The 24,803-nt window shown below is 42.6% G+C and overlaps 1 protein-coding gene across 1 annotated transcript in view; it reads right to left on the bottom strand.

Annotated features, from left to right (window-relative positions):
* Positions 1-5,114, bottom strand: part of WNK1 (WNK lysine deficient protein kinase 1) — a 104,976-nt gene extending 99,862 nt beyond the window's left edge. The window contains 1 exon segment of the mRNA XM_074902121.1: positions 3,367-5,114. Coding sequence (XP_074758222.1) covers positions 3,367-4,155 — 789 coding nt within the window. The 5' untranslated portion in view covers positions 4,156-5,114.
* Positions 5,115-24,803: the final 19,689 nt, after the last annotated feature.

The raw sequence follows: 24,803 nt of genomic DNA, 5'->3' as shown, positions 1-24,803 counted from the left end.
ACACTACACTAACAATTTCCTTACAGTAACTGAAGCTGAGCACTGGCCCTAAGCAGTTGCTGCTGAGCTCTCACAGCTCCACTACGCTTAACAGCAGGGCAGGTATTTCACATTTAAATACCCACATCCAATATTTAAACTAGGTTCAGATACAATTTGCTTCATATAGTCAGGACACAAAGAAAACTAGGATAGTCCATCAGTCGCACCTTTGTTCAGATTTTGCTACACATCTACAAGTAACCTTGAAATACTCAATTTCTTCAAATCAAATCTTCCCATCTTCCACAAATCAAGAAAAAATAGTCTTGGCCAGGACCTCATTTGCTGAAGATACCAAGAACACCATTAGATCACCTGTAGAATTTCAGCTCTTTCTCCTTCTATTTCCTCCACAATTCAGTACATCAAGGGGCATTACAAGGCAATTCAAGAGCCTTCTTAAGGATATGGAACAATATTCTCCAGAGTATCAACTTGGGAACCCAAGTACATTTTATAAGCAGCATCCAAACTCCCTTTGAAAGGAAGTATATCGATATTCTCAGATTTTTACACTCTATCACTACACAGAGCGCATACATAAAAATTAGATATAGTTGCCTTATTCAGCATTAAAAAGTCATTCTGCCAGAGACCACTGTGAAGTCTTCTGTGTTTTCCTTGATCCACAAGATTCCTACCACAGAATTTGCTCCAATATTGAAATGCTGTAGTTTAACTGAGCTGAAAGCAGCTGGCATCTTGCTTCCTTCCAAATAGCAGAGATTTTTAAAGAAAAATTACACATTCTAGGTATGCTAGAAAAGCCCTTAACGAACATATACCCAAAGACTCTGCAAAAGTACCAACTGTTCTCACCACATTCTGTTATACATCTTGCAATCAAGAACTGTGATAAACCTTTATCACCTTTGGACAAGACATGAGAGGAAAAACTTCGTCTGCATAATCATGCTAAGCAGCCTCATTCCAGCAGCACAACAGTAGCACTGTTTAGAAGACTCTAGAGAGGAGGGACACTAGGATTGCAGCACTTGCTAGCATGAATACAGAGAAGAAAAGCTCTGTTATTGCTAAGGAACATTTTTTCAAGACAATTAAAAGTAACCATCAGTTAGTTATGGTTAGTGTAATATAGCATGGAAGAAAATAATTCACATTTCCCTAATAAAATAATTATGCTTTGAAGGTTCACCAATCCTTAAACCATGGCATTCTGGAAAACAAATTACATCTAAGTTTTCAGTCCATCTTTGTGAATTCAGATTGTATTTTATACAAATCACACATAACAAATACCACTAATTACATTCTCCTAGACATAGAAGAGGATGTACCCATCATACCAATAAATACCAAGTTCCTCCTTTTATTTCTAGACACAAACAATAAAGCAGGACTTCATCTTAAAATGTTCTATTAGCCATAGAGTCTAGCTACTTTAACAGCTATAAAATTCATATTGTTGCTTCAAACTTGTAATTTTGTATGCAGTCTCCTTATGAGAGGAAAACTACAGCCTTCAGAATAATTTAACCCACAAGGCACTCTATGTACCTAACCTTCAAGCAAAACATCAAATATTTCCCCCTTACAAATACATTCATTCATGCTTTTTGCAACCTGTCATTTCAAATACCACTCATTAAATTCTTTAATCAATTGAAAGCTCAGCAACATGCCCTTTTTAAATGAGTTCTTTATTAAATTACTTCAAAGAAGGTGCTTCTTTAACGTTTGTCCACATGGTACTGATGATGGCTAGGACACTTCAACAGAGGCAATGTCAGCGAAAAGTGATGCCAAGCTGACATTAGTTTCTGATCAGTAAGTAAAGTGTGAAGATTAAAACAGACTTCAAAAGGTAAAGTCAAGGAACTCCAAAATTGCAAAGATTACAATTTCAAGTAAGTCATAATTTTGGTGCATTATTAATCTCTTCTCAGTTCAAACTGCACATGAAAAGCTCAAGCAGAGCCCATCACTGAATCATTTCACCTTTTCAATTTAAAATTAATGTTCAGAAGACAGCCACAGCAAGTACATAAGCATGCTCTGCTTCCTCCTGCTAGTTAAGGGTCACAAAAAAATTGGAAGCTTACTTCCACAGTCAGTAAGCACAGAATAATAGCAATAACATAATGAACCAAGATACTGGTAGAATGCTTGAGCAATCATCCAAAAGCAAAAATGAATAAAAATCAAGAAATCATAAATTCTCTTAGTTTGACTGGAATAGATATAAAAGTGGTTTTGAGGGGAATAAAGTTTTGGTGCAGCTACTGCAATCAGTCATTTGTGAGCAGCTAACTGCTTAAAAACACCACGAAGACTTCTGGAATTTTGACCCAATGTTCTTTTGTCTGCCCTAAATCAGATCATAACGTACACAACACTAATGCACAAACTCCTTTATGAATTGCACCAAAACCCAACACTACAAACAAGCACTATGCTTTTCACTGAACGCTGAGGCTTTGAAAACAAGCTAGTACACCAGGTATTTGTTTCTGATACTCCCAAGTTCTTCCCACTTCTTTTAAGGTTGTTGCACAGCAACCTGCGTCTCAGTTATACAAGCTCTGACTCGGGTGAAACTAAGGGTGTTTGCTCTTGCCATTGTTACACTGGGCTTCTGTAGAACTCTGGCTCTGCTCAGGTTAGAAACTTGGTAGAAGAGTAGCGTCTTAGTTGAGTTTAACCTACCAGTCATTTGGAAAGATTAAACTTCAGGGGGTTTTTTTAAAGCTTCAGAAAAGACAATTACTTTCTTCCTTTCCTTGTGCCTGTACCAAGCGTGAACCCTAGAACTCAGAATGAAAAAAACAGCTTTGCAAAACTAAACTATGTGATGCACTACATGACTCCATGTATATTCTACCACCTGCAAGAATCCACTGCCACAAATATATAAAATGTGAAATTAACATTTTAGTACTTTTTTCTAAAAAAAACACCTAAACAAATTTTGAATAACTGAGGCTTGTTCAAGTTGAGATTCACTTACACATTTTCCCTCAGCCTGCCTGAAGTTGCATACAAGTATTTTTACAATCCTTCAAGCTACCTTTTGGAGGCATAAAATGCAAGACACTAAGGAATGGAAGTGTAGTACATTTTCTGATGATAAAGCTAAAAAATTCTTCAGAGAGCAGAGTATTTAAAAGAATTAAAAGGCAAACTGACTGCAAGGAAAGGCTGTACATTTCTTCCAAAGGAGTGTCATAGGGTAAGGTCTGCAGTTCCTGGTCTGAATAAAGCAGACCTCGAGTTGATGGATTTTACCTCCCTCAAGCACCCAGCCTAGCACCTGGGAGAGTGACTGCGCTTTGGTAATTCACAGTTTTTATTTATTTATTTTACCTGCAGCTCGCACCAGGCGACTTCCACAGTGGTGTCCGTATCCAGTCCTTTATACACAGTTTTGAAAGAGCCTCTTCCAATCTCGATGTCAAACTTCAGGAAGCGGCCATCTGGGGAGATGCCCACTGCCTTGGTCTCAAGCTCTTCGATGTCTTCCTGCTGTGTTCTCCGCTCCTCAAATTCCCGGCTGGCAGCTGACGCGCTGCCAGCGGCACTGGTGGGGGGTAGCGCGGTTGCCTCGTCCTCCTCCTCCTTGGGCAGCAGCAGCGGGGCGGCATCCTTCGCGGCCGGGGGCTCCTGAGCAGACTGTCCTTCGAGGGGAAGCGGGGCAGGCGGCGGCGGCTGCTGCAGTAGCGAGGGAGCCTGGGCGGCGCTGAGAGCGATGCAAGAGGTCCGGCTGGCACCCTCGGGAGGGGACACCAACGGAGCGGCGCTGCCTCCCGAGACAGGGGCCGAGGGCGCTGCGGGCTGCAAACTGGGTAGCTCCAAGGCCGTAGCGTTGGAGTCACAGATCACGCTACGGCGGAAGAAGCGGTGCTCGGTGGCTGCCGCCCCTCGACTGTCCTTGTCCATGGTGTGGCGGCGGCGCCGGTACTCCTCACTACGGCCTCCGCTTCCTGCTCCGCCGCTAGCTCCACCGGCCCCGGAGGCTCCGTGGTCGGCGGCGGCGGCTCCCAGCTTCTCCCCGATGGAGCTGTCCGAGCTGGAACCGTTCTTGGGCGGCGGCGGCGGGGGAGCCAGGAAGCGAGGGGCCGGGGTGCCGCTGTCTGCGGCGCCCCCCGACATCATGCCCCGGGGGAGCGCTGCGAGGGCGAGGCGGCGGCGGGGAAGGGAGGGAGGCGAGGGAAGGGGGACGGTCACTGAGCGAGGAGCGCGCCTGTCCGCGGCTGCCGTTGCAGCTGCAACAGAGGAGGGTCCCAAGGGCTCCTTACAGCGGAGCTGGGAGGCGGCTGCTGGGGAGGCTGGGCCGGCGGGGTGGGTCCCCGGTCAGTGTCTGCATCCATCCTGCAGCGGGGAGCCGGGCAGCGGGGCCGACATGGAGCACCAGGAGCGGAGACGGGGAGCGGGGATGGGAGCGGAGCGGGGAGGAAAAACCCAAGCACCGGGCCCGGGCGGGGAGGGAGGCGCCCCGAGGCAGGCCCCCGACGAGGGAGAAGCCAGTGCCTCGCCTCGCTGCTTTAAGGCGAGGGGAGCGCGCTGCAATTATTCCCCGGCGATGGAAAAAAAGCGGGGCACGTCTGGGCGACCTCCCCCCGGAGCGAGGACCTGCGGGGAGGGGAAGGGGGCGGGAGGCGAGGTAGGGAGAGAACGGGGCAGGCCCCGCACGCCGGCCGCGGAGGAAGCTGCCTCGCTCAGACACTCGCACCGGGCGGGGGAGGCCCGGGCAGGCCCAGCGCCCTCACCCCGGCTGAGGGGGCAGGGGAAGGGGGCCCGGGGGCTCAGCCCCGCCTCACAGGGTCGCCCATGGCGGCCGCGGCCTCCACCTCCCAGCAGGCAGCCACCGCCCGCGCGCGGCCGGGCCGGGCCGCGCTCCTTCCAACAGCCGCCGCCGCCGCCGCCTCACACGGAGCCGGAAACCCTCCTCCTGCCCCCCGCCCGCGGCTCGCAGCCTCTCCTCACCGGGGGCCGCCCGCCACAGGTGAGCCGAGTCCGGGTGGCGCCCCGCGGCGGGGCGGGGCGGGAAGGAGGGAGCGGGAGCCGCCGCGGCCGGCCCGGGGACGTCTCCGCGCTAAATGGCGACGGGAGCCCGAAACCGACACACAGGACGAGCGGGGGGGCGGGGGAGCGGGGGCAGGGCCAGCGCCGCAGGCCACGCCCCCTTCCGCGCCCGCCCTGCGCATGCGCGCGCGCGCCCGCGCTGGGGGAGCGGCCCGGCCCCGGAGGTGGCAGCTCCCGTCGTGCACCGCGCCGCGAGCGGAGCATCGCGGGAGTTGTAGTCGCCGTCGGCGAGAGGGCGGGCGCCGGGCCGAGGGCGCTGCCCGTGGCTCCCCCGGGGGGGGCGGAAGGAGCGCCCAGCCTGTCCAGCAGCGCCCGGCTCGGCCGCTGTGGTGCGGGGGCATGAGGCTGCCCCCAAACTTCTGCTCTTTCCGAAGCGGGGCGGTGGCGGGGCGCGCAGCCACCTCCTCCTCTGCCCGGCCCTTGGGGCCGCCTGGGCGGGAGCTGCCGGCCGGGCGGATTGGGCCGCAAGGAGGTTCAGAAGGCGCTGCGTCTGCTACCGTTGCTTGTTTCTTCAAGTCCTATGTTACACCTATTTAATATGTTAAATATTTATCTTCGTGTTTTCAAACAGCCTTTAAAATTCTTTAAAATTGTGGGCAACGATAACTCCGTGTACATGAATACTGCATGAACAAGTGAGGGTTTGGGTTTTTCCTCAGTTTTGGTCATCTGAAGAGGCACTAATTGACCGGGTAACCTAAAATGCAATAACCACCATGTAAACACGTGTGCTCCATTATTTAAAAGAAACGGGATTTGCAACCTTTGCCCTGAAAATTATCATTGTGCTATAGCTGCTTCAGTCATGACCACAGCTCCTGCAGCCGAATCACGGTTATACAGCAGCCAGAGGAGCAATGGGAGCCCATGTGAACACTGTCACAAATCGGGCATTTTCAGGTTAACAAAGCATTAGAACGCATGAGTCATCTATTTTATTTATATCATGTTCCTCTTTTGTATTAATAAACCAAAACCAAGCACTTTCCTTCTTACAAGAGCAGTCTTTTGAAGTCAACGGGAATGTACTGAGGGAGGAGTGAACAATTTGGTGCCATGCCTTTCAGGCAACTACAAATCAAAATTATGTTCGGGGAAAAAAAAAAAAAAAAAAGAGGAAATTTCCCTATGTAAATAATATGTTCCCAGCAAATACACTGGCATTTCAAATACTTTTTTTCAAGTTACTTTTAAACCAGCAATTTAGAGGAAGTTGTGTGTTGCTGATGCGAGGCCTTAACTCCTTCTGCAGAATGCAAGACAAATGGCCCTTTCAGACCTCCACAGCCCCCAGCCACAACATACCAACCTGAGCAATTCTCACATACTGGTATTCCTCACATATAAAACTTAATACCACATGGTGATCAGAATATTGTTTTCTGTACATCTTTCTGTACTACTTCTCTTTGTAATAACAAACAATAATTACACAGTCTTCACAAAGAGGACAAAATGTACTTCATTGTACAACTCTTCAGTAAAGACTTCTGCATGGTTTAAGCTTTCTAGAGCTTGCCTTCAGTGAAAAAGTATATTTGTTAGTGTGCCACTTGAACTAGGTTAGCACAAGAATAGACACTCTGCAAAACAATCTGAGCAGAACACAATTTCATTAGCAGCAAAGAGTGACCGGATCGAAAGTGATTAACTCACAGTTCAGCCTGCCACACCCCGCTACACTGCCAGCACCAAGGGCACCAGCCATTGACCATCAACATCTCTGATACCAAGCAGGGTTCAGCTTCACTCAACACTTTGCTACAGGTATTTGTGCATGTCTCTAGACACCAGAATGAAGATTCATTTTCAGTATCAGCAGACGTATCCATGCTAGCTTTATACTGTTAAGAGTAGGAGGACATAGTAGCAGAGCTTCATCAAGGGCTGGCAACCAAGTCCCCAATACCTACACTGCCACTCCATCTTCACCACTGTTTTTGCCTTCTGGAGCTAAATTAAAGAATACATCTTTCCTCTACTGCTTGCTGCGTTTTTACTACCCCTTTGCATGGGGTAAGTAGGAGTAGAGAGCAAACCTTGCTCCAGCTTGATGCCTAGTGAAATTTTGTGAGCATATACCTAAAATAAGACAGTGATAAATCATTCCTTGTGGTGTAAGCCTACAGAGCTGTTAGGTGAATTCCACTTGCATCATCAGTAGTCTTTGGCAAGCAACTCCCAGGTCTGCACCCAGCCACATACCATATGATCTACTGCAAAAGGTAGATGGGCTGCAGCTGGGGAGCCACCGCCCTGTGGTCTACACATGTGGTTTAAATGAGACTTTGTGTATAGCCCCTCTCATACTTAAATGCCTTTCACCCATTGTTCTTAAATATATTTTCCCTTAGTTAATTAAGCAAAAGCTTTGCAAAAGAGACCTGCAGCCCAGCAGTGCATAGCCACAGGGGGCCTGAGGCAGTCTTCCACTAAAAAAATTGTTGTAATTATGTAAAAAAGCAACTCCCTGGTGTCTGATCTAGCACATTCTTTAGTACTCTTGAAATTCAGGAAGGTAAGTTCTCTGAGCCCAGCGTGTTCACTGAGAGGTCCCTAACACCCAGCTCTTCTCACTGGCTCCTCTTCTGGGCAGAAATAGGTTTAGCAGTTATCTTGGTGTTAAAAAAAAAAAATTAAAAAAAAAAGAAAAAAAAACCGCTGAGCAGCTGACCTGGAGGTGGGAATGATGGATTCTGTCTTCTTTGGCTATGAAAAATGAAGTGGAATGATATTGGCAATTATATTTTATGTGGGTGTTATTTTAATTTTGTCATTCTAAAAAAAGATGAATGTAATAAAGAGTGTGGGCTTGCTTTCCCTTCAATTTTATTTCTTTTAATCTCTAAAACTGTGTTTAGGCTAAATGGAAAATTTCAGTATTGCAGCAAGATTTAATAAAGCATTAAAGTAAATTCTATGTGTATTCTATGTTTAGAAACAAGTAATTAGAATAGTTTTGGTGCCAGAGTTCCTCAGGCAATTAAAAAATATTTCTTTTGCCCATTGCTGTAAGAAAAATCCACAGAAATAAGGAGTCTGACTATACTTGAGAAATTACAGGCAAAGAGACTTAAATAATCTTTTGATTAAATCCAAAGGGCTGGCACTTGACATAGTAAAAATATCCTCCTTCTGTCAAGCCTCTTTGAGTTACAGTCATCTTGCTTGGAACAATAATAGTTTAAAAAATTACTCTGAATGAAGTGTGATTTTGAAGTTGACTGAATCAGAAACTTTTTTTCTGTTTTGCTTTCTCCAGTGAAATTTCATTCACTGTTGGCATTCATGGCCTGCCCATGTGACAAAGTATTAATGTGAAACAGCTATTCTCTATTTTCTCTTATGCAATACATTATGCAATACAGAAAACTATGTCATAATTTTGATGCTTGTGATTTTATTCCATAACCTAAATGCTTTTCAAAGCAAACCATTTATCTCAGTTTTATTGCACATTACCAGGTCACAGCTATAGTGCCCTATAAAGACAGTGGCAATCCAAATTTTTCTACCACACTTTCTTCTTTTTCCTTGACATTTCGCAAAACTAGGTTTCTGCCAGTGTTCACCTTTGTTTCTGAATGGTGGAAGTTAGTGAAACAAAGTGTTTCAAGACTGCATGCTTGAGAAATGAGAGTGTTTAATTTTCCAGATACTCTGGTTTGCTTTGTTTTTTCCCCCAGCAAATCAAATTTAATTAGAAACTTGTTCTAAAACCTTACATTTCTGCTATTCTTCTATCTTTAGTGAGGTTTTGTTCTTGCAAGTAGCTCTAGAAGTCAGGTCGATTATGAAATCATTGTAGCCATCTCTAGGATCTATGAGCATTTTAAATATTCAGACTCTGCAGTAGGTGATCCATCAGATGGTGTTGGATGGTGAGTCCTGCCAAAACCTCTGAATGTGGGTAGTCTGTCCACAAGCAGGGACTGTGGGAACAGATAAAGAGCAAGAACTACAAGTCTTACAGTGCTCTAAACTAAACATCCCTCTTTGTGCTGTCCAAGCTTACAGAGTCTGCTAGATCTGCAGGACAGGTCCACACTAAGGCCAAGACACCTGAGCAAAGTATGAGCCCGAACTAAAGGACTAGTGAAAGAGGCAGCCAGAATCTATCAGACTGAATCCAGAGATGATGAACTTATGTGACATTTCTTATTTATTGCTTGAGAAAATGTCAACAACCCTGCACCAAAAAAAATGGAGCATAGCATGTGCTTCTTCATCAGATTTAAACCTACATTTCCCTCACCCACCTGTCCATCCCAGCTACTAGCATAGGAAGCATAACTCTTTTTCTTTGCCTTCTTTAACCATTCTCTTGAGCTACATAAACAAATGTATTCTAGCCATGTGAAAGTAAACCAGTGAAAGAACCAGTAGAAGGAGATAGCGCTGCTTTGTTACCTGTGTTTTTTAATGATCAAAGTACAATGTTCAGTTATATGAGTAACTATATTTAGTCTAGAGCTCATTGTGTGCTGTGCTGCTGGCTCCCTGTTGTTTGTATCTAATCAACTATTGCATTTATTATTAGCATCTCTATTTATCTATGTACATTCTCCAAACATAATCCATGCAGATGAAGTCAAACAACAGGAACATGATAAAATGGCATTTAAAATAAACACTGAAATTTATCAGAGATGAAACTCAGTTATAGTTCATGAACTATTTCAGACTGTATTAAGCCATAATGGTAGATGTTGTGGCCAAATTCAATGCCACTCCTACTGGGGGCAGAGGAAAACCATTGCTCACTTCATTCTTTATGTCATCTTCTTGGCTATTCTTGCAATGTTTCTTTACACAAGTTTGTGAAGTAGTCTAACAGTGAGTAAGTGTTGTGGAGGCATGGATATTTGCTGAAATCAGCATTGTGTTCTTCCTTTTTCTGTGTCTTTAGTTATTGCTCAGGATGCCTCTTATGTTTTTTCTCTCTAAGGCTTTAGGGAATTCTGTGCTTCACAGTAGTGTCATAACAGTTCTAAAGCAAGTACAGAAGCAGGGGCACTGCTTTAATGAAAAGGAGCTGTTTGATGAAGGTGGGTGGAGGAAAGTGTGAAAAAGATGGTGATGGTTTACGACTGAATCTGTTAGTGATGCTGTGCAGCAGTCAACCTGCCCTGCTTGCTGTTCACTGCTCACAAGCTGATGAAAATCAATCACACTCACAGCGGGTCCAGTCCTGCTCCTTTCTACATCAAAGTACAAAAATAAAATACTACTCACTTCAGTCAAAGCAGGAGGAGGCTTATAGTCCAGCATAAAGAACTTCCTCATGTCCTTCATAAACACAGTCTGGTCCAAATGCAAAGCATTACTCTGTTCCTGGGTTGTTTATCCCGGCTCCAGTACTGGAAGGTGCTTGTCATTTCTGAAAGGTGTTGTGCATTCCTGAAGGATAAAGAATGCTCTCCATGGCCAGTGGTGGCTGGAAGAGCGAGAGTACACAGCCCCTCATGGCAGGGCTCAACACCTTGCAGAATCAAGCCCTTGATAAGGCAGGAGTCCTAAAGAAAAAAGGAACACATGATCATGTAGCTGAAGAAGCAATATAAATCTGGAGTAACCTTCTCAGACCACTTCTCTCCTTGCAAAATACTTAGCACAAGGAGTGATTGGCATGTTATGCATGTTACAGAGTTGTCAGCTTGTGGACTCAGTCAGCTGGCTCCTCTTGCAGTCTGTGGGGACCAGGAGCAAAGGCACAAAGTTGAAACATAACACATTCTGGCAATCTGCAGTTGATGCATGGCCTACTGTAGGGGTTTGTCAGTAGTGAAAGTCTTTATTGATATAAGCACTCTGGTATTAAAAGTGACTTAAAACAAAGCTCCTACCTGAATGACCTCTGCTACACATGTGCAAAGTTTTCACACTCATGTAGTTTCAGTGGTGTAATGACAGCCTAATGAAAAAATATCCAGTGTAAACAAGCTCTTGGGGACCACTGCCAGATGACACGGGGCAGAGCAGCTGTCATGTTGCTCAAATCTGTGTCCAAGGCTGGGCAGAAGAATCAGGGAGCAGTAGCTATCTCTCAGATAGCACACCTTTTCCTGCACTTGATCTTAAGTGAAATGCTCCAGGGAATCTACTTCATGTTTATCAGAGATCTCAGGAGTTGATGAGTGTCTTAAAGCTCCAGGTGAGAAGGGAGAGGAGATCTGAGTGTATTTGAAAACTGATAGAAACTAGAAAAGATCTCAGTTTCCTTTGCATCCATGTGATACTACCTAAATGCAGACAGCCATGATAGGACTGTCACAAATTGTTGATGACTAACTGCATCGCAAAACACCAGCCTCTCCAAACAGATGAGGTACACAAGAATTCATCAAATAGCCTCAAATAAAGCAGAATGGAAATTAATAGTTTAACTTTCTTTGAGATGTGACAGAAATGTTTTAAAAAGTATTTCAAATGTATATATATATATATATATATGAGACTCCTCTATTTTAACATCTTTCTCTGAACACAGCAGTTCTGCTGTTTTGGTTCTGAAACATCAATCTTCTAAAATATTTCTGTTTCATTCTTACTCTCTGAGAGCAACTTTCCCTTCTTATACATCCCTCCACAAACTGTTAGCTGCCACTGATAGCTGGAAGTCAGAGATGTTGCCTTGTGGGGACACAAGCAACATCACACTAAAGACAAGACTGAAGTATAGTAGGGGTGATGTTCTGCTCAATCACTCCTCAATTGCCTTAGGTAGATAGGACAAAGCCTCAGGAAACAGGTATGTTTAGATACAGCCATGGCTTCAAAACTTTAAGATAGACAAAGATTAAGTAGACAGATTGTCTACAGCAACACCAGTATAAAGGACAAATTATTAAAACTTTTTCATGAGTCAGACTCATATCCTGTAGTCCACTCCACCCTCTTTGGGATGCAGTGCTTAACTTCCTCTGGTGCCTACAACCTGAACTGGGAGCTATTTACTCACAGCATCTTGCACCCCCATCAGTAGCCAGCAGCAACCCCCATCACTGTGGCTAGAGATGGGCGCACAAAGGTGCATTGTCAGGACCCAAACCCACAAACACTTCAACTGGGAAACAGTCCTATGAATAGTCCCATTGACATTTTACATTGCAGATAGCAGTGTTGAAGGATCAGGCTCTTAGTGATTATGTGATTACAGGTACAGCAGTTAAGATTCAAAACAATGCAGATCATGGAAATGCAAATTATTATGGTCTCTCCTAAAGTACTAAAAATCCCCAAATCAAACATCAGTACCTAAAATTAGATCCACAATAAAGTGATAGAGATTACACAACATTCATTACAAGGTTTGCCAGGATTTTCAAGCAGAAAAGACCCAGAAGGAAATATAGGACTTCTAATATTGCAGTGAGTAAATTACTTTTTAAAAACATCTTGCATTACAGGGAATATGTAACCTCAGGGGAACCAAACAGTCTCTGAGCAGCTTACGCTTCTGGCAGCAGCCCAAGATACCATGAGGCACAAATCACAGAAATGTCTGAGTTTGTGTAAATTCTGTGATCAACATCTGCACGAGCTTTCTTCCTAACAGTAAAAAAATCCTAGCTGATGCTTGGTTTCTTTGTCCAAAATTCAAACATCATATATGTTATCAGACCTATCAGACAAATTATGGTTATTCCTTCAATCTGAATCTTTTGTGTCCCCTCGCTCTACTGGATATGTAACATTGTACATGATAGATCATGTATTGACATTCAATTGTAACATAAAGCCGACAAAAAGGAGGACAGTTACAATGCTGTGATGATTTCTTCTTTATTAAGCCATTATTTACCTCCTTAAAGGGCCTGAAGTTCTGTTAAAATTTAGGTATTATTACTATGCAGTTATTATCAAGGGCTAGAAATGTGATTATTTAGGCATAATAACAGTCTGTAAATATTTAAAGCATTAAATGACTGAGAGAGTTAATGTAGTACAGGAAAGCAACTTTAGAACTACTAGGATGAATTGTGGAATGGAAAAATGGAAAAGTTTGAATATGTTTGAGTGTGAAATAGTCTCCCAGTAAGACAGAGCTGATACTGCATTACTTAACATTGTTTTGGTGACAATCCCAAAACAGCATTCAAAATCTACTAACTTGAAACATGTGAGAGACACATTAGAACATGAAACTGATTACTTGCGCAAACTGCTATAAACAGTCCATTACCCTGATACTAAGAGTAATGAGTTCATCACTGTCAGTAAACGGTATAGTTGGAATTATTTGATTGAGAAAAAAAAAAAAACATATTGGTTTACATCTCTTAATTTTCACACCCGGAATATGGACACTTTCTTGGTCATACACCCCTCCTGTTTCAAAATCAAGACGTACACCCTCTTTAGTGCTTGTAAAACTGGTAGCACCTGTACACCATGCCAGGATATTAAGCTGTTCATATCATTTTATCAATGCTGTTGAGATCTTTGTACAGGAGAGAGAAGTAACCACCACTGTGGCGTGGTTTCTGAACAGCTCAGCTAACTCAGCTGGCTGGTTCAGAGTTTTTAAAGATGCATGCTGACAACAACATGCTCTAAATTTCGGACTAAGCAATTTCAGGATGCATATTTAGCTTGCTGTCTTGATTCCTTTTTCTTTCAAGTTTGCTTGGTAAGAAATATTTTGCCTTTAAAAAGCTCATCACAGACAGACAGACAGACAGACAGCATTTCTCTAAACCTGTGTAGTACACAACACAGGCTCTACTTGTGCAGGAGACACTCTTAGTCTGCACAAATTATATTGGGAATGCTAGGATCCTAACATAATTCTAACTACATTTTGCTTGAGTCTCATTAAGCACTCCAAAAGTAAGCCAAATATTATACATGGGAACTTCCCATGTTAAATCCTCTGTTAGCACTCAGAAATTTACTCTCTGGATTTTGAGAACATTATACTCACTCAGGATCTGTAGATGTCCCGTATTGCTAAATGCTTCCCTCCAAAAGGACCTCTGTACATCCAGGATTTTGAGAGGACCAACACAAAGCCCTTCAGACAGAGGTACAGTGTTCCATGTGCTATAGCAAGTGATGAGTAGGAAGTTCAAACATGTCTGCCCAAGAGAAAAGCAGGAGAAAGACAACTCTCAAATTTCTGGGGCATTGTGAATTCAGAAGGAGGATGAAATACTGAGGCAGCAAGTGGAAAAAAAAAAAAAAAAAAGGTTACTGAAACCCTTGGAAAAGGCTTCGTATTTTTTCTGTTTAGAGAATGTGGTTTTCATAGTATGAATAAACATCACCACTGACACTACAAGGTAGATGAGATTTCTGTCAGAAGGGCAGAAGATTGCTGAAGGCAGACCACTGCATGTTTTCATGATGTTATGAGAAAGAAACGAGAGCTTAGCTGAGCACAAGCAACCCACATTTTCTCCAGAAGTGTCAGTTTTTAGCATCCAGTCTATAAACTATGCCTTTTTGTTCTTCGCACTTACCAGCGTGAAGTTGTCCCACTAACCCATTCAACCCTGTCCTGTCTCTGTAGTCCTTGAGCAGTTCACATCTTATTCAAATTGTTGAGATACCCGGTACCTCTCTCTAAGTCATCTGTGGATTGTTTTCCTGCCTGAATTCCAGATTGCACAATGGGTATGACTGCTGCTTACTCAATGTTTGTTATAAAACCTGTGACAGCATTTTTTCCTTGCTGCTCTACAAGAGGAAATAGCATTTTATTTGAAATGCTGCACTGAGTGTCAACATGAGAGGTGTTTTAAAAGAGCTGAGAAGTATGCTGTCAGGAAAACGTTTCCAGGCTTACCTTCCCTCCCACATCCAACTGTGTTGAAATAATCAAATGCTATACCACTTGTACTTGGGAAGAGGATGTCTAACAGCAGCTTATTACTGCTCAGTCTGTTGCCCTCAGCAGCTATTGGTCTGAATCACACCTGCTGGCGTGGAGGGGCACAGTTTCCAGTGCAGTGCTCTGGAGGCAACCTAATTTTCAGGGTCTCCCTTGGGAGACAACAACTGGGACAAGGACTCCACATATTAAGATCCTATCACGGAGGCTGCTACCACCATATCTGACTCAGGAGATGGCCTGAACACCCTGGCTCTGAGCATCCCCAGGTCAGCCCTATCCTGCTGGCGGGCCTTGACCAGCCCATGTCATACTGCATGGAAAGGAGAAAGTGGTTGCTAATTTCTTCCTGCTCCATCCCTCTGCAGCAGAGACTGAATCTTGCTCAGTGGCACTGGATATTAGTTTCTGCTTTCCTCCCAGTTTGCTGCTGCAGTAGCAAAGAGTTGGCAGAGGGCCTTCTGTATCATATTTGATCTGTTGACACTTGCAGCAGTGCTGGACTCTAACACTGTAGGAGTTTCCGTCTGGAGAAATATGGTAGCCCTTCCTGCCTCCTCATTCCACTCCCTACAGAAAACCTCCCTCTTGTTTTTCCAAATTCTAGGCCAAATAAAATATACCAAAATAACACTGGAGACAGAGGAGGAATCTCGCCTCAAACTTGGCCTTGGAGCAATACGTGCAACCATTACTTGTCTCACAAGTGAAGTCACGCGGGTGAAATCCAGGCAGGGTTTCATCAGCAGGGACTGATGAACCCTGGTTGCTATGCAAACAGATATCTCCCTTGTTTGTGGTGGCCAGAATGACCACTTTTGTTTGTTTACATGCTAGGTTGAGTTCATGAGAGTCCAGACATTATACTCTTCAGCTGGCTAACTTAAAGCTTTCTAGGAAGGAAAGGGCCAGAAAGTCTTGAACTGTGGCAGTGTAGTTGCCTGCTTGGCAATACACTGTGACATTTCACCATTGCATGGAGAAAAGGCAGGAAAACAATAGTTTTATCAGAGTTATTAGAGATCCTGCCTCATTCTTAAAGTTTTTTATTACCTCAGGGATGTTCTTCTGAGTAATCACATAATTCTGCTGCACTCATATAATAATGTATTCAACACCTGACACGTGAGCCAGAGGATGGCTTTCTATAGCATAACCCACCCCCAACAAAACAACCATTAGTATCCTGTCTATGCAGAGCACAGCTCTTTTATAGGAAACCTTTTGCATGTGGGGCAGCAAGGCCCTGCATGGAGGTACTACAGAGCATCCTTTCTTACTTACAGTTCCTCAGTGTCATTCCAGGCTCAAGCCATTACATCATCTCACCATCAAGCAAGCTGGGATTAGGTCCAGAGCTGATGATGTAATATAGTACTGTTCTTTACTTAGAAGTAACATAAGCATTATTATCAAGCTTCTATCATCACTGTCTCACCTGGGGCACATTTAATGCGTCATAATGCAGGGCACAGTTAGATTAATAGTGAAATCCCTGTAAAACAGGCAAAGGGGGTTTCTCTAAAATGCAGCTTCTCTGTCTGTTTCTGCTGAGGTGTGTGCTTGAAAAGCATATTACCAAGTAAAACCCCATTTAATTTACCCTATCTTATATGGATTTTCAGCCCTATGTGCAATCAGTGTCAGGACAATATGTCTGGTGATAATGAATAGCCACATACTGTATGCTGTAACTTCAGCTCTTTTTAGGGAGTTTTGATCTCTTCCCAATTTCCATCTGCCACCTGTTCTAACAAAGGCCATATGGTTCATCAGAGCCACCTATGCGCTGGTTAGGTGGGATGCGGGTGTTTGAAGTCTCACTGTTCTCCTGAGGAAATTTCCATTTCAAGTATAGGCTGAGAACAGGGTTACCGACTAGTTGTGGACACTTCTAAGATACACAGACTTAAAGGCCAAAAGGGATCATCACCACAGTCTGACTGGACGCCCTATTTAACCTGAACTATAGAATGACGGTGGTTCTTTCACTCCCATATGATAAGCCTAACTGGTTGAACAACATTGGAATCGTAGAGGTGTTCAGTATATAAACAAAGTCCTGAGGATGCCTTTCTGCAACTTGTCTTCAACCCTCCATGAGTGTTGTCAAGTCAGCTGGTACAGGCAGCAAGTTAATTTATACCAGGTGAAGTGCTCAGCCTCCATTTTCTCCTCCTTTCTCTTACGTTCCCCTCCTCATCTGGTACTGGTCTACTATTTTCAGTAGATGCAAATTGCTTGTAAAAATGTATATATCAAATTTGTTATCTTAGAAAGAAGTTCCCTCTAATGGTCTAGCGTTATTTGGCAGCATATATTTATATTTATCTAGCTTTATAATGGCAGCATTATTTGGCAGATGTCCAGGAAAGAACTTAATGTCACTAGCTAGGCTTTCACATTTGACTGTAATGTGTTCTTATTTTTATACGGAAGCACTTAAGTGTTTATCAGGAGACCCTTACTCATAGACCTATCAATTACAACAACCACCTCTAGATCGCAGCAATTCATAAAGTATGCTCTGGGCATCTAAAGAGACCTCAAGGTAATGATTGCGTGAACGTTCATAGGATCGTTTGATAAGCAACAAGAAGAAAAATATTTTTAAAAAATCAAATAATAAAATGTGCAGGGAATCTAGTACTAGTGCACTTTCCTGCCACACAGGTCCTCCTTCTCATATCTAACTTCCTCCTGTGTGAACTCCAGGTTTCCTCCACTAATTCCTGACAAACAGCTTTACTCTGGCTTTTGTATCCTATGCCCCACATTCTTTGGATTTTTCCTATAGATGCTATGGCTAAAATTTTTCACTTTTTTCCTTCTTTTTATCACATTCCCTTGCTCTTGCACTCAGCTCCTCCTGGTTAACTGGTTGTCCACCTCTGTGTGCCTTTCCATCCTGCCATCCCACCTTAGGTGTCATCACCACCTGCCCTCTGAACCTGCCCTCAGCCTCCATCGGTGGAGTCCTTTAAGAACAGGTTAGGCACACACTTACCAGAAACAGCATAAGTACAGTTCATTGTGCCTTCGGGCAGGAAACCAGTTAAAGGACATACTGAGGCCCCTTCCAGACCTGCATCTTTCTGATTCTATTATCCTCCGCATTAGTAGGAGAGCAGTAATGGAGCCACACTTCTTGGCACAAATGTTCCAAACGATTATTATCTCGGACTCCTGGTTTTGCAGCTGGAGCTCCCCTTTTGGCTGTCTGCAGGGTAGCACAGGCTGCAACTAGTGCAAGGGCTCAGGCTTGCCATTTCAGCTTCTTCTCTCCATAAGGTTATCAAATTAATTTTCAGTCATTCTGTTTTCCAAGTACAACGGCCATAGATACTTCTTATTATAATAGGGGTCTTTCCCTTGAACTTCCCTGTTAGTCATCAGTTATTCCCTTGTACTTTTATTTTAGATCTTCTGAGGCAAACATCACTCTTGTGCACTAAAACCATGCAAACCCCGCAGAGATCAATTGGACTGCAGATATGTAACTGAGAATAGTTTCATTCTTTTTGTCGTGTTGCATGGGGTTTTTTCTCATTGTCATGCCATTCTGATAATATTTGTATTTGTCTTTTCTGGTAATTCTGCAGGCAACATAGGTAGCATACAACACTCTACAGTACATCCTGCCACCATTTTGAGTATAACTACCCTTCCAAAGAGCAGACGAATTTGCTACCAGGTATGCAGGTAGAATATCCCAGTTACAGAATCCAGCTCTTCCAACATTATTAATTTTCTCTTGTATTAAATTTCTTGGTAAATATGTTTATAAAGAGTAAGAAAATTGCTTTACCACATGTAAAAACATTCTAGAATGAATGCCCCATTATACTCATCCAGCTGCAAATTGCTGTTATCTGTTCAGAACAATTAGCCTATTATACATCCCCTTAAAACCTGATACCAGCCCATCATCTTGGAGCCCGAAGTATAAAGCCATTCATTAACTTCCTTATACTTTGGATCAGCCCGCAAAAACAGCTTAGTGTTCCAGCATCCTTCACAATAGGGTTGCTCATTATCAGCTATCAGCTTTTGTGCTAACAGTTCCACACTGAGTACTAAAAAGAAGCCAAAGGGTTTGCCTGCGGTTTGCTATTATTTTAAGCGCTCTGGACTGAACTTACATCAATATTGTTATTGGTGTACTTAAAATAATAGTCAAAAGAATAGATAACTGGAAAAAGGTGAGATGGTTTGGGGAGGGGGAGGAAATGCCAATGCTGCTGGAAAAACAATTTTTTTAAAAAAATACCCCAGTGTTTCAGTAAGGCAGGTTATACAACAAGCACCACTGATTTCTATGGAGTTGCTCCTAAACTGTACTAAAAGAACTGAGGAGAGAGTAAAAATTTTATAGAGATAGAAAACAGTTCAAGTATATAAAAGATTTCAAACAAAATAGACATTTGAAACAATCAGAAGTTTTCAGAACTCTGGTACACACAGTCCAAGGCTCAAGAGGCTTTCAGGCTTGTGTAACAGTGAAGTAAGTCCACACAGCTCACTGGGCAGAGAACTCACAAAAGGCATTTTCAGAACCAAAGGTCTGGCTACTGTATAGTTTCCTCAGAAAATTAGGTCATCCCTGTTGGCCAGTCTTTATTTACCTTTGAAGTACAACATGATGTGTACTTGTGGGTCATAGGAATTAATTTATTTTCTTTTTGCGTATTCCTTGAAAATATTTCTGGCTAACCTGAGAATGCATTTGCAAGTGTAAATATGATTTGTTTTTTTAGTTGTGCTCTATTTTGTTTCCTTAGATTTCTTTTCTGCGGTTCAGTTTTCTAATTGCTTTTATTATCCATTGGATCTCTGTTATGCTAGGATACAGGAGCACCTCAGATAGATACCTTTAGACAGGAACAAAAAAAACGGAGAATAAAATCTTGCGATGTGAATGGAATTTCTCTTTTTCTCCTCATTGCTTCAAAGAAAACCTAATTGTTGTCACACCCTGCTCCACACGTGAGAAAGCTCCTCCATCTCCCAGTGCTTCCCGAAGCACCATCCATCTCTGGGTACAAGTCCACCCTTCATGCTTACTTTAGGACCACTGAAAGGTAAATTGCAACTTTCTTTTTTAGGTAGGGGCTGGCAGAACGACACACTGTCCTTCTTCCCCTGCTGCTGATAATAGCAGTGCGTGCTGGCCCTCTAAGAAGCCGGCAGAAGCAGCTGGTCCAGTTCTGTAATGAAAAATGCACAGGTGCTGGGAATTCGCCCCAGGGCATGGGTCCCAGATGAGAGATGCAAATAGGGAGGAGGAGGAGGTGCAATGCTTCGGCAGGAGATGGACACAGAGACCCGTCCAACAGTCCAACACAAAGGCAGCCCTTCTTCTAGGGTATCCCAACAGGCACTTCTGCCTGGGCAGAAGCACCAGGGATTTTTCCTATTTGATGGATTGAATTGTTCCTTTCCTTTGATTCATTATGGGGAAAAAAAGCTTAAACTGAGACACTTTCAGGTGAGTGTCCATGGTGTTCATTATCATAAACTGGCAGGAGGCAAGACTGTCCTGTGATGGTAAAGAGCAGGAACTTTCCTCTATCAGCATCCCTCCATCCAAGCTGCTTGTAAAGCTATTCCACTTTTTTCCCTCCCTCCCTTTTCTCCTTCCTTAGGGATGCACACTGCCAGCAGCCTTCAGTGATGAGGGAAAACTGGTTCTGATGTTTCAAATCATGGAACAGGTAGTGAAGACTCAGAGCCTTCATCTGCAGGGGACCAGGATAAAATGCCAGTTTCTAAGGATGACATTTTCATTCAGATGACTGGTGCTGTCTGACAGGAAACATTTCTAAACCAGTTTTCAAGGAAGAACTGCTCCTGAAGCAGTAAATCTACTATAAAGAGAAGAAAAACAAGTGAGTCAGGATGAAGTTTGATAGTTATAAACAGTGGATTTTGGAAGTCCTATTTCAGACATCTATAAGCAAGATGGTTACCTTATCACGCTAACTCGTAATGCCCAATATGCTTTGCATTTGCTACAGATTATATACTGGGAAAGACTATGATTCTCCTTTGCCTGTTTAGGTCATGGTGACCTTGTAACTCCTACACGATGGGCAGTCACAGATGCCTGATATAATCAGGTATCATGGTCAGCATTTCCACAAGACTGGTGATGTTTGTGAGAAATGCTTTTGTTATCATATTTCTTGGCTTCCACAGTCTGGGCTTTTTTTGTAAAAAATATAACAAAACAAACCAAACCACCCTTCATATTAGTTAACAGGCATATAAAAAAATAAACTATTTTCCTTTGGGAACAATATTTTTTTAGCATAATGATAGATTTCACTAGGAAAAAATTCCATTTATTCAAAAATAAACTGTTAGCATTCTAAGCCATTTCTGTGGGTTTCTATCTACTATAATCTGATCAGAACTATTTTTAGAACACCAGTGAATAATGATGTTAGACAGCACTGATCTCTGAGACAATTTGAGACTCCCAGTCGAGCCTCTGCTAGAGAAGCATATCATAAAAAGCACCATCACAAATTTGCCGCTTTGTTACAGAGGCTGCCAGACAGATCAAGGACTTAGAGGGCCTGCCATTTGAAGTCTCTTCAGTTTGAAGATGTACTGTCAGGGATCAGTATGGAGAAGGCTTTTGTTCTGCTGCTGGAGTAAGTGTTTGTAGATGAAAGAAGAATGTCTGCGCCTGGGCCATCAACCTGACACTTTTCAAGACATGAAATTCAATTATAACTAAGCATGGGATGGTGGACTGAAAAATAACACGTATTTATTTTTCTTTTGCTTACTACCTTGAGGAACATCCCAATCACTTTGTAAAGGAATGTTGATACATAATTAACCTACTGGAGTGGAGAATTTACAGCATAAAGAGCAAACATTTGAAATTGCACAAGCATGGTGGCAGAATGAAAAGTTCTGGTTCTACATTACAGTCACTAGGGATGTTTCCATTACCTTCAGTGCATTTCAGTCATGTTCTTAAAACTTCTGGAGCACAGGTATTTGGTCACCTGTCATTTAGATCCATGACACAGAACTATCACCCTAGTAGACTTTTTAAAACATGAACATAGTTATTATGTTGTCTCATGCTTTGAGCAACCCCTTCAGATCCCAGATGAAATTCACTGGGTAAGACAAAGGAAAGCCACAGAGATGATTGTAGTTTTTTAATGTCTTTGACACCTTTTACTTATGTAATAGAAAATCCTTTTAAAATGTGACTTCTTTTGTAACACTGAAAAATTGAGTATGAAAAGAAGAGAAAGGATGGCTCACTCTAAGCCTTTAGTTTATGTTGTTAGATTCTCAACACTCTTGGCCTTCTCACTTTGCCCATCATTCAGCACCCACATATACTACTGTGAAGGAGTGACTGACTATATGCTGTATCCTCTGTCCATAGATCTCCAGCATCTAATCTAATTCACCACCCGATTATTTACTGTATACTCAAAGAGCATTTTGCTCACCATTGCAATTCAGCCACCTCTGGGATGAGAGACAGTGTTTTAGGCAGAGAGCATGTAATACCTGAGGGATCTAAGCATGAAGTACTGAATATCGTGTTCTTAATAACACTAAGAGGGAATTTTAGACAGAAATTAATTAATTACCCATTGAGGATGTTATCTGAATAAGAGACATTTACAAAGAAAGTGATACAGGATTTTATGTGACACAGTTATTTAAGTCCCTGGTTTTACTTCTGAGCTGAAAGCCACCACCATATAAAACACTCTGCCTGCTAAATAACATGCTGGAGATTGGCTCAGTGGAAAGTACTGCCAACACTGTTTTCTAATATTTTTCAGGAGAAGAGGGACTAACTCTGCATTTTGAGTACTTCCTAAGAAGAATTTGTGCCTGGAGAAACAGACATAATAAGTGACCATACTGATGTAATCCCACTGATAGGTGTCTGCTACAAGGTCTCTGCTTTCTGCCAGTGGATGTGAGTCAGTTATGGATCTCTGGTAAGCAAGGCTGTGTCAAGGGTAGCACCTTTTCATCCTCTCTTCTACCTTGCCAGACCCCCACTTCATGGTTTAACCAGGATGGATACACTGTCACTTGGAAATACCAATACTTGTATTCATGCACATGCAGGGAAGGATTGGATCTTGCTCCCGTTGCTTGATTTCATTGTGATTTGTGGGTGCAGCAGAAAGTGGACATTTGCTGGAGTAGATTCTAGCATAATTTGTACCCCTGTTAATTTGAAGTAAATTTCTGACATCAGGGATCAACTCCAAAAATACTGCAGTATAAATGAGAGAAAAACATGGTTCTAAAGTACTGAATCTACTGTTGCTGCCCAAATGACTGTCAGTACTTTAAGAAGTGTTTCAAAACTTTTATCAGCCCAAATGACTAATTTAGCAACAGCTCACCCTTACAAACAGATAATTACTTTCTGATGGGATACACAGTAGAATGCTGTTGATGCTCTCTGACTGTTTTTTTCCATTCATTCATTCATTTCCCTTACCTTCATCCTGTTCTTCAGTGGCAATAGTGAATGAATGACTTCAAGATGGGAGAAAACAATTCTCTGTAACTTCCATAACCAGTGAAGATGTCTCAGACCTTTTAAAGAGATGACATTGTGAGCAGCTCGCTATAGTAGCCAGGTCTCAGGTTCAAGCACAAAATAGTTCAAGTGATTACACACAGCCTTGGCTTCCCTGTTCACACAGGGCTTGGTTGTGCAGTCTGAAGAGCAAATGGGTCATTTGGTCACATTACTCATTCAACTAAAGCTCAGCAGTTTGTTTAATGCTTTGCTCTTTAAGATTGGAGTGGCCAGCACTCTGCAGATTTGAACCTGTTCTTCCTACCACATCAAAGGAATGTGTATACTGGGGCAGATTTGGATCTCCCACCAGTTTTAACTGGTATAAACTATGTGGTAACTGGAATAAACTATGTGTAATAACTATGTTACTTAAGATCTCCAAGCACCTAATACGAGCACTGAGTTAGCCTGTAGTGAAAGAGCAACAGTGCCCATAATATTTCAAAACCAGTAACTAATATAGTGATTGAAGTATTATAAAAGTGATTAGAAACCCAGAATTTGTACAAAATCTGTGGCCAATGTTGTATATTAAGCATCAGTCATTATACAAGCTAATACTGAGCACAGCGCAGTGATCCTGTTAAGGAGCTACTGTAACAAAAATATTTATACTAGGAAGGATTTATAACTGCTTTTCTCAATGGTAATCAGAAATAGGCCTGTAGAAATAAATACAGTTATACTGGTGTAAAAGTCCAGAATTCAGACTACGGGGCAAAGGAAGATCATGTGTTGTTTAGTGAAACCCTGCAATCTTTTTTTTTTTCTTTTTTTTTCCATATTCCCTCATCTTACAAGCACATCTGGTGTTTTAGGAACATTGTATTCAACAGTGGTAAAAGGACACTAGGGCCAAGAATAACAAATGAAAAATGAAAACACTGGGGCCTAATGCTGATCTCATATGGGTGTAAATCAGAGGGATTCCAGCAAAGCCTTTGGAACCACACCAGTGAAATTCTTGTGTCTGATTCAGAATGAAAACCGTAGAGACCAGTAATTTTCATCAAGACTCACTGTCAGGTCTAAAATTCTCCCATTCCACTGGGAAATTTTACTGCAAGAGATCTTTAAAAGAGCTTCTCACCAATATCACAAATGCTGAGGAAGCAACAAAGCTAAATGCTTTAGTAGCTCTTGTGTCAGCATCACATAATGTAAAATACCTGTCAAACCAGATTAAGCACAAGTTTTTGATTTGCAGTTTACAGCACAAAAAGGGAGTTTGAGAGCAAATAAATATATTTTACACATAGTTACTGTGTTAGTACATGGTTGCTCTTAAGCCCT

This window comes from Athene noctua, chromosome 3 (assembly GCF_965140245.1).
Source record: "Athene noctua chromosome 3, bAthNoc1.hap1.1, whole genome shotgun sequence".
Classification (NCBI taxonomy): Eukaryota; Metazoa; Chordata; class Aves; order Strigiformes; family Strigidae; genus Athene; species Athene noctua.
Note: the sequence above shows the minus strand (reverse complement) of the source record. Positions and strands in the feature narration are given on the sequence as shown.